This window comes from Podarcis liolepis, assembly GCF_965112155.1.
Source record: "Podarcis liolepis genome assembly, chromosome: Z".
NCBI lineage: Eukaryota > Metazoa > Chordata > Lepidosauria > Squamata > Lacertidae > Podarcis > Podarcis liolepis.
Window position 1 is genome coordinate 10,632,225 of NC_139570.1, and position 9,203 is coordinate 10,641,427.

Here is a 9,203-nt window from a genome sequence, read left to right on the forward strand (position 1 = left end):
CACTTTGCAAAACATGGGATGCTATATCAGGAATGCAATTGTTGATATAAAAATTAAGTAAGAATGGTGCCGATATATATCCTTGCTTTAATCTGCTTTTAATAGGAATTGCCTGTGAAAGGGCATATTGTAATTGTAATCCTATGCCTTATGCACAGGAGCCAGCTTCTAGGAGCACAGGTGTATTTGGCCTCCCAATTAAATATTTGAGGACCCCAGGCTCCCACAAAATTAAAGGGCACTGCCATTCAATGGAGTGCGTGCACTGCGTCATGTGATCAATTACGCGGGGGGGGGTGTATGCGTGTGCAAATATTCAATTCAAGTCGGCACTCTTGGCCTGATGTAATTGTTGGATAAGCCAGAGAAGTTTTGTTTTTTTTTTTGTCACTGTTTGATCGAAGCAATTTGTTCTACAACCTGAGTTGCATAAGGATCGGGTCCCTCTCTCCTCTCCCGCCCACCTGCGAACACTTTTCCGAAGCGCGGCGGCGCTTCAGTCTCCACCCCGTCTCCGGCTGCGCACCTCCCACCTCTCCGTACATTGGATCCCAGCTCATCCTGCGCCCGCCCCGGCTCCACCTCCTCTTCCTCTTTATATTCGCTCGCCTGGCCTGTTCCGAGTCCTGTTCCTTTGGATTCTTGCCTTGGATCTTTCTAAGCCAGGAGCTACCCCAGGAGCTAACCGAGAGACCACCGAGAGACCACTGTCTACAGATCCCGGACACCCACGGCGAGCGCAAAAGTACCAGCCAGGATGACTCAAGACGAGGCGGCGGCGGCGGCGGCGGCAGCGGCGGGCAGCGAGAACGTAGAGGCCGATGACCCGGGTCTGCTTATGGCGATCCTGAGCTCCCCGCTCAACCTGATGCTGCTGGGCCTTTGCTGCTACCTGCTCTACAAGATAATCCGGGGGGATCGGTCCCAGCCCATCCAGAAAAAAGACGACGAAGACGGGCCGCCGCTGCCCAAGCTCAAGCGCCGCGACTTCACTCTGGAAGAGCTGCGCCCCTTCGACGGCGTCCAGAACGAGCGTATCCTCATGGCCATTAACGGGAAGGTCTTCGACGTGTCCCGCGCCAGGAAGTTTTACGGGCCGGGTAGGAGATATTTTTGCGCCCTTTCCGTCCCTAGTTACAGCGGGGGGGGGGCGGGGGAGCGGGGCAGGCAGGCAGAAGTTCGTTGGGGGGGGGGGAAGGAGGGTGGTGGCGTGGTGGTTGCGAATTGTGCAATCTTGCATGGCACGCTCCGGGTCAGTCTGCCTGTTGAGTCAGTTTGCTTTATCTCCCGGCAAGGCCACTTTGGGCTAGCGTTGGAAATTGATTCAGTAGAGTCTTTCCAAACAAGCCAGTATTTATTATATTGTAAGAGAGCAATTAGTCGATTGCCGGAAAAAACACTTAAACTACCAAATGTTGCCTGTACGTGTTGGCTGAGAGGTCTACTCTAGAGGCTAGCCTCTGGCGGAGTTGCCTGGCGGGGCTTTTGCTCGCGGGGAAGCGTGTCTCGCTTTGCAGTCGAATTCGGTTTTTTTTAAAAAAAAATATGTAGCTGAGATGATATTTTCGAAGCAGAATGCTGTTGGGTCTAGGTTGAGGTTTGCGAGGCTTGAGCCTGCTTGTGTTTGCACGGAAGAAAGTTCCACAGATTTCGGAGTCGCTTACTCAAGAGGGAATTGGGTAATAGCCAAGCTACAGGGCTGCCATAGGCTATGTCTAGACTTACTGAGCAGTTAATATTTGCTCTCGAGTAAGCTTTCGTTGGATCGGGGTATTTGCCTCCGTGCTGATCAGCACTTTATATCAATCTGGAATAACCAGTACAATGGCAGCATTTGTTCATTTCCTCCTAAGAATGTATAATTTAAATCCAAGCTTCTGCTACAAGTTTGCATTTGAAGAATTTATTTTCTCTTTTCACTATCTTAATTCTGGGTTTGGTGTCAGTGCCTAAAATCCTGACCCATTTGCTAAGTAAAAAACTGCTGCACCTGTAAATAGTGATTAAAGTTGGATGATCTCATGCTTTGATGGCACCTCTATAATAATTTTTGGGTCGGCTGTTTCGTTGGGGCTCTATAATGTGTTGCGCCATCTACTTTCTCACTGTGTGTAAATATGAATTAAATAGTTGACCATTTTCCAATTGATCAGCCATCCTGATTAAAACTGTGTGGGAGAGGGATTTAAACCATTGTGACAGGAATGGAGGGAATATTTATGTACTGTTATTACATTGTCATCAATTTACATGGCACTTTAGAGCAGTTTCCCAAACCTGGGTCTCCAGCTGTTTTTGGACTACAGTCTCCATCATTCCTGACCACTGGTCTTGGTAGCCAGGGATGGTGAGAGCTGGAGACCCTAAACAGTTGGAGACCCAAGTTTGGGAAACATTGCTTTACAATAGGGGCAAGGAACGTGGAGGCCAAATGCCTCTCTGTAAGCTATTCTTTGTTCCATCCCCTCATTTGAGTGCTTTTGTTGGTTGGAGAACATTATTCAACTGTGATACTGTCTGTCCACCTAGGCCAGTACTGTCTATTCTTGACCTGCAGCGGGCTTTCTGTGCAAAAAGCATGGGGGGGGGCTGGGAGAGGGAAGGTGTGCACACCTGACTTGCGGTAGGAAGCAGTTGTGAAGCTCTGCCCCAGTTGTGATGGGAAATAGAAACTGAGAGATGATTGTGAAGTGGGTGATGTTCAGTTGCTTCTTTGTTTCATTTTAAATTAGCAGCCAAAGCCCTTTAGGACTCCAGAGATTTGTTTGCCATGGTCCCCACATTAAAGTTGTGCCTGAAGCTTAGAACTGATGTGCTGTTTCACAAAACCAAGATTTGTGTGACTCTACAAAACGGGTTTCCAGGGCAGTGGAAAGAGAAACACAGAACGTGAGAGGCAGGTAGAAATTTGAAGGAAATCGTTGGGTACACATATGAAAGGTTAGCATCTGGATTGGTGTCGGGTACAAGAGGTGGGCAGAAGATAGATCAGGCTGTATTAATATCTCTGGGCGATTTGCAGATTGGTATGGAATATCTGCAATTCCATCCAGAGATGTTAATACAGCCTGATCTACCTTCTGCCCACCTGTTGTTGTAGACTGCAACTAAGCTGCAGAAATGGGGGGGGGACCCTTATTGGTAAGGAGCAGGCGTTTATTGTGAAAGTATTGTGTGCTCAATTCAGTTCCAGTGTTGGAAACAAATTCCTAGGCTTGGAATGCACTAGGGAGGCACCCCGTTCAAGGCACCACCTTGCTTTTTTCATTAATGCTATGTGTGTTGTGTGCCTGGCTCTTCAGTGGTAAATCCAACAAGACTAAAGTCTTCCTCATCTTTAGATTAAAATGCTCAGGTACTGGGAACACTGGGAAGAGGTACACTGAAACAGCCTTTCAGATGTAAGGAGAGACTCTGCCCAGTTCCCCTCCCCCTTGTTTCCCTGCCTAACCAGCCAGTCTTGTTCTGCAGAGGGGATTATACCCCAGGCACTGAAAGAGGGAGGGAGGTGACCACTCTGGCCTATTGTCTTTCTAGCCCCTCTCAGGGTGAGCTTTGCTTGGCATGCAATCCCTGTGGTTGCACAAGACCCAGAAGCTTCTCCCCAAACTTTCTCCATTCTCTCTCAACCCAGGTGTTGGGCAAGCCGAAAGGCCAGAGAGTGCAGTCGCAGGATCTATACAGAGCCCTTTGTATAGCTAGCTAAACATATACCATGGCTCTTCCACAACTTTCGTTTTTTATTCAACTGTGGAAGATAGATGGATGGTTATGATTAATTGTGGCCCGCTCTTTCTGCAAGAGCCTGGGGCCTAACTAGACTTTTGCAGGCAAATGAATGTTAACAAAATGGTAACAAACTGTTTTGTTGTTGCTGCTGCTGCTGCATGGAAGTAAGAAAGGATTTTATTTCCAAAATAAAAGTTCCAATACAAGCAGCAGGTGTGGGAAGCACCCTCTTAACCTCATCCATACCTCTCCCCCAGTCACTTCACCACAAATCGTCCCCCTCCTATTGCTGATTTACAGTGAGGTAGCCATGGGTGTTTTCTCAGAGCTGCATACTTTGGAGTTCCTCCTATTTAATCCTCTCAACAAGCTTGCAAGGTAGGTTAGACTGCCAGAATGTCAACCATAGCTGATTGGAGATCTGAAGTCTCCAGTGAACTCAGATGCAACATGCCACTGAAGCTTGGAATGGCTTCAAAGTAATCTCCACGCATACCTTTTTGCTCCTGGCCAGCAAGCACTTTAATCTTTCGCCTGCAAAAACTTTCTATGTCCCTAAATGTTGTTTGGCAAATATTGTTTGGCAACAGTTTCATATGGCCTACTTTTTGCATAGTTTCTTTCTGCTACTCCTTGTTTCTTCTTCACAATGTGCTGCCTGTTGTCTGTTGTTGTTGTTTACTTCTTTCTCACCCCCCCATCCCATTCCCTCCCCAAGCATAGATCATACTCTTCTTGAAAGTATCTCAGTAATTCCTACCAGGCAGCTTCAGAGCCTGGAATTTATAATCCAATCTTAACGTATGTTTCTAGACCTCATGATGAAAGTGAATCTATGTTGGGGAAATTGAGGGGGATTCCCCCCCTCCTCCCAATTTTTTTTTTAAACCCACAGATTTTGATTGTACAGAAATTTTAAAATAAAATTATGGTGTTCCAGCAACAGTTCAGAGAAATCAGGGAGTGATGAACTAGGAAAGTTACTGATTTACGCTTTTATTGTCTAAAGTCCATAGAGAAGCCTGCCAGAATTGCATATACAGTGGGTGGGGGTGACCTTGCCCATTATGCCTGTGCCAACTCAAGACTTCCCCTAGGAAGACAGATGGGGAGCTGCATTTAATTCTAAGTTTTGGTGCAGACCAGGAATATGGAACCACTGGCCTCCCACAGGTCCCTGACCATCAGCCATTCTGGCTGGAGGGAAACCTGTTTCTACATATTAGCAACACACACACATATATATATTGGCCTATCCTGACCTCTTTTTCTTAATGGCAAGTGCTCCTGCTCAGAAAAAAAACATATTGGTTCCAGAAATGCATTCTGACTGTGCAGATAAAATACAGCTGATAGAATTCTACAGGGTGTGTTGTTAATGTGTAGAAACAGTCCAGATCCATTGATCCCCAGATGGAGATGTCTGGTGCCATCCAGGCACCCAGGAGGCTTCACTTGGTCACAAGTGGTCAAAAGCCAGGTATCTGGGTAACTTCGGACACCTGTTCTAAGTACTCATGTCAAAAGTTTAGAGGCCAAATGGGAGGGGATGTGAGTGCAGGCATTTGGCATGTCATGTGTACTCTGACCTTGTTATCAAGTCCTTATGGTCAGGCAGGTATCAGCATTCTAATATCTCACTCTTTTTCTCTGAAGATGGTCCTTATGGGATTTTTGGTGGAAGGGATGCATCCAGAGGCCTTGCCACCTTCTGCCTGGATAGAGAGATTCTGAAGGAGGGACATGATGATCTTTCTGATCTTGATGCCACCCAGAGAGAGAACCTGAGCGACTGGGAACAACAGTTCGAATGTAAGTATTTCAAATGTTGTTGCCCCAAAACTTTTAATATTTTACACCCTCCCACGAGATCATATTGGTCAATAACTGATTATGGATTGGGGATTGAACCCATCTCACTTTTTTCCTAAACGAGTTGGCCATTGTTTTCCAGATGAATTTGTTTTACATTAGCATTAACTAAAAACAGTGCTATTAGTACGATTCCATACATAGCACAATTCCAAGCATCTTTACTCAGAAGCAAATCCCTGAAGACAGGTTTGGGGAACCTTTTGGCCTTCTGGATGAAGTTGGGACTACAGCGCTCATTCCTGACCCTTGGTTCTGCTGGCTGAAGCTAACTGGAGTTTGTGAGTCCTGCATCATCCAGAATGCCACAGGTTGAAGTTGAATGGAATTGGTTCTTTGGGAAGTGCAGTTAGGATTGCTGCCGCAAGACAGAGGAGCTATTTTAATGCAAAACCATGGAAATTTTCTGCAGGTATTTGCATAAAAACTTGTCATCTTCTTAGCACACACAATCCAAATTTTCCTGTTGCAGAATCTAAACAGAACGGGTTTCTGTTGACTTCACTATTGGTATCAAGGATGTTCTAACCTTACATTTAAAGTGACACCACAACTGCCTCCCCAAAAAGTGTTAGTACCCAAAGTTTGTGGATGTTTACTAAAGTATTTTTCTTTGGTCTTCATTCAGTTAAATACCACTACGTGGGCAAGCTGCTGAAGGATGGGGAAGAGCACACTGTATATTCAGATGATGAAGAAGGAAAAGCCCAAGAAGGAGGAAAAGCCCAAGAAGGAGGAAAGCCCCAAGAAGAAGGAAAAGCCCAAGAAGAGGAGAAACCCAAGGATGCTCAGGCTCGGAAGGATGATTAGTGGAGAATGATCTTGAAATTGTTATGGGTTTTTTTAAAAAATCTTGCATTCCGATTTTCTCTCAGTCTAAACACCAGTTTTGGTTTTAGAAATAGTATGTGAATTATCTTTAATTAAATACATTTAAATCTACATTCCTACATAACCTTGCCAAGTCAGCACTAAACTTCTTAAATTAAAGATAATGTGATACAAATCTGGCAATGGGGTTACAACAGAACCCAGTTCTTTGGTAAATAAAGGGGGCAGCCACCCAAGTCTTGATGCTGTGCAGTTTCCATACATTTAATGGTGCTTCCCAAAAGGCCTCCAGCTTGGTAGATAGCGAATGGCAGGTATTTGTTAAGGTAGAGTTTTTCTCCCTTTCCTGTATTCATGGTGAATCGAAGGGGATCAGAAAGCTTTCCATTCCTTCACAGCAGCAATGTTGTTATTTTTTTAAAAAAAATCTGACCTCTGTTTATTAACTACAACTCCACCATAACCCATATTCGGGCACATATTCTCAATTTATGTCTACTGCAGGTTTTTTCTGTATGGTTTACTCAGAATCTTGAATACTGTTAATATTTGGGATTAGGGGCTATTATATGGTTCCTTAGTGATGTATTGCTCCAAATATGGGGTATATATAAACATCTGCCTTTGCTGGGTCAACCCAATGGCGAAAGCCCCTGCATCAGATTTCATTAGAACGGTCTGGGAGCAAGCAGGATCCATGAACACGGAACCTGGAAAAAATCCACCAATGCAGCCTCAAACAAATGGTAAAACAACAGCTTCAAAACCTGCAGAAAGACTTGTTTAGGTCTGAGGAATATCTTCCTTGATGTTAGTGTATGTTGTGGAGCCTAGATTAGATAGCCATAGTTCATGTATGGCTTAAAATTTGATTTTGTGAAGCATCCTTAGCTGAGAGGTTCTTAAGGATTAGATTACAGTGCTTAAGGATTAGACAACCATTGCTTCAAAGATGCTTGGCTCACCATTACTGTACAGCTGCAGGGTGCTTTCAGCTTCTGTGCCTGTATGAGCTGACTCTGTACCACAGAACCCTTGCAAACAAAACAAAAATGAAATTAGGATTGGCCTTACTATGGGTAAATAGCTTGAAACAACAAGCACACAGACCCATTTAGATAACCCCAACAGTGGGAATGATTGGACTAAGGTTATTGTACCAATGTGTTTTATTTTTTACATGACTTAAGTTTCTTTCCTGCATTCTTTATACAAAGCAATAAGTGGTGTCTCTTTGAATTTCCAGTATGATAAAGAACAAAAGTTCAGCTGCTGCTGGATATTCTCAGTTTCTAATGCAAGATTTTGTTAGATATTTTTTTGGTCACTTGTTGGGTGAAGTATATCATGACCTACCCCTGGAAGGTTAACTGATAGTACACTAAATGATGTTTAATTGTACCGCTGTGTCTCTTGGGGGGGTGTTTCCAACTCAAGACGCATGCATTTGTTTTCTAAATGGCAAAATAAAATCTTCCTTAAAAGTTGGCGCCTCATTGACTGATTGAAAACTAACCAGCAGTAATTAGCACTCCTGTGTCACAGGAAATGGAAGTGTTTATAATGGAATCTCTCACTTGTGTGCCTTCCAATGCTCCTCATGAAATAAGCAGTGGGTTTCTAATCAGATATTTATTTCAGGCTTCACACATTCAGTAGAGCAAGGCTGAAGCTACTTCACAGCTTTTCAACACAATATAAGAAATTGGGTAAGAACAGCCCTGTGGAAGGGCAAGATACATAACTTTCTATAACACATACAACACAAGCCCTCTCTCCAATGTACTGGTTTGTTCACACAACTAAGGTATTCTTATTCTATTGACGAGTCAACTGAAGCCACTAAGCAGAAGATTTTGGGCACCATTGAGTGGCAAAGCATCATTTAAGGAAATATTTTTGAGGCCTAACCCCTGCTATCAACACAGATTTAGGCTGGCCCAGGGCAGCAACCAGATCAGTGATAAAATGGTTAATAACAGAAGTAATTGCATACACTCATGGCTAATACTTTTAAGCACACTGGTACCTCGGGTTAAGAACTTAATTCATTCCGGAGGTCTGTTCTTAACCTGAAACTGTTCTTAACCTGAAGCACCACTTTAGCTAATGGGGCCTCCTGCTGCTGCCGCACCATTTCTGTTCTCATTCTGAAGCAAAGTTCTTAACCCGAGGTACTATTTCTGGGTTAGTGAGTCTGTAACCTGAAGCGTATGTAACCTGAGGTACCACTGTACGTGACAACAGCGGCAAAAGTTTTGATTGCTAGCTATTGGAAAAAGAATAGCATTCCAACAAAAAGAATTGCTGGGGAAACCACTGTACTGTATTTTAAGAACTCTACTTTCCAGCCAACAGTATTCCCCCCCCCCAAAAAAAAAACACTTAGGAAAGCAGGAATGATTTTAAATCTCCCCTGAAAATTAAGAAGTTTTCACCCAATTAAAAAATATGTATTCATATCAAGTTTGAACTGCACTTCAACTTTTTCTCCAACATAGCACATTCAAGTAGGGTGGTAGGCTTTCAGTTAGAATTCCAAAGGTTATGACTAGATTTATAACTATTTTAGGGTAATAATTTGACCACACGTTTTTTGGCTTTGTACCTTTAGACTCCTTTTGAACTACTAAAAAGTTCAGAGATAGGAAATTAGACAGCACAAAGAAATTTGCACATGCTATATATAGTGCTCTCTCTTAATTTCTGCAAGTTGAAAGTAGTTTCTGTAATAATGTTGCATGGAATTGCATGGTGTCTTGCCTCTGTAA

General features: G+C 43.8%; 1 protein-coding gene across 1 annotated transcript; it reads left to right on the forward strand.

Annotated features, from left to right (window-relative positions):
* Positions 1 to 276: 276 nt before the first annotated feature.
* On the forward strand, positions 277 to 7,916 carry PGRMC1 (progesterone receptor membrane component 1). The gene is made up of 3 exons (XM_083486121.1): positions 277 to 1,100; positions 5,386 to 5,541; positions 6,230 to 7,916. The coding sequence occupies exons 1-3, from the start codon at positions 758 to 760 to the stop codon at positions 6,409 to 6,411; spliced, it is 681 nt and encodes a 226-aa protein (XP_083342247.1). The 5' UTR covers positions 277 to 757; the 3' UTR covers positions 6,412 to 7,916.
* The last annotated feature ends 1,287 nt before the right edge of the window (positions 7,917 to 9,203 follow it).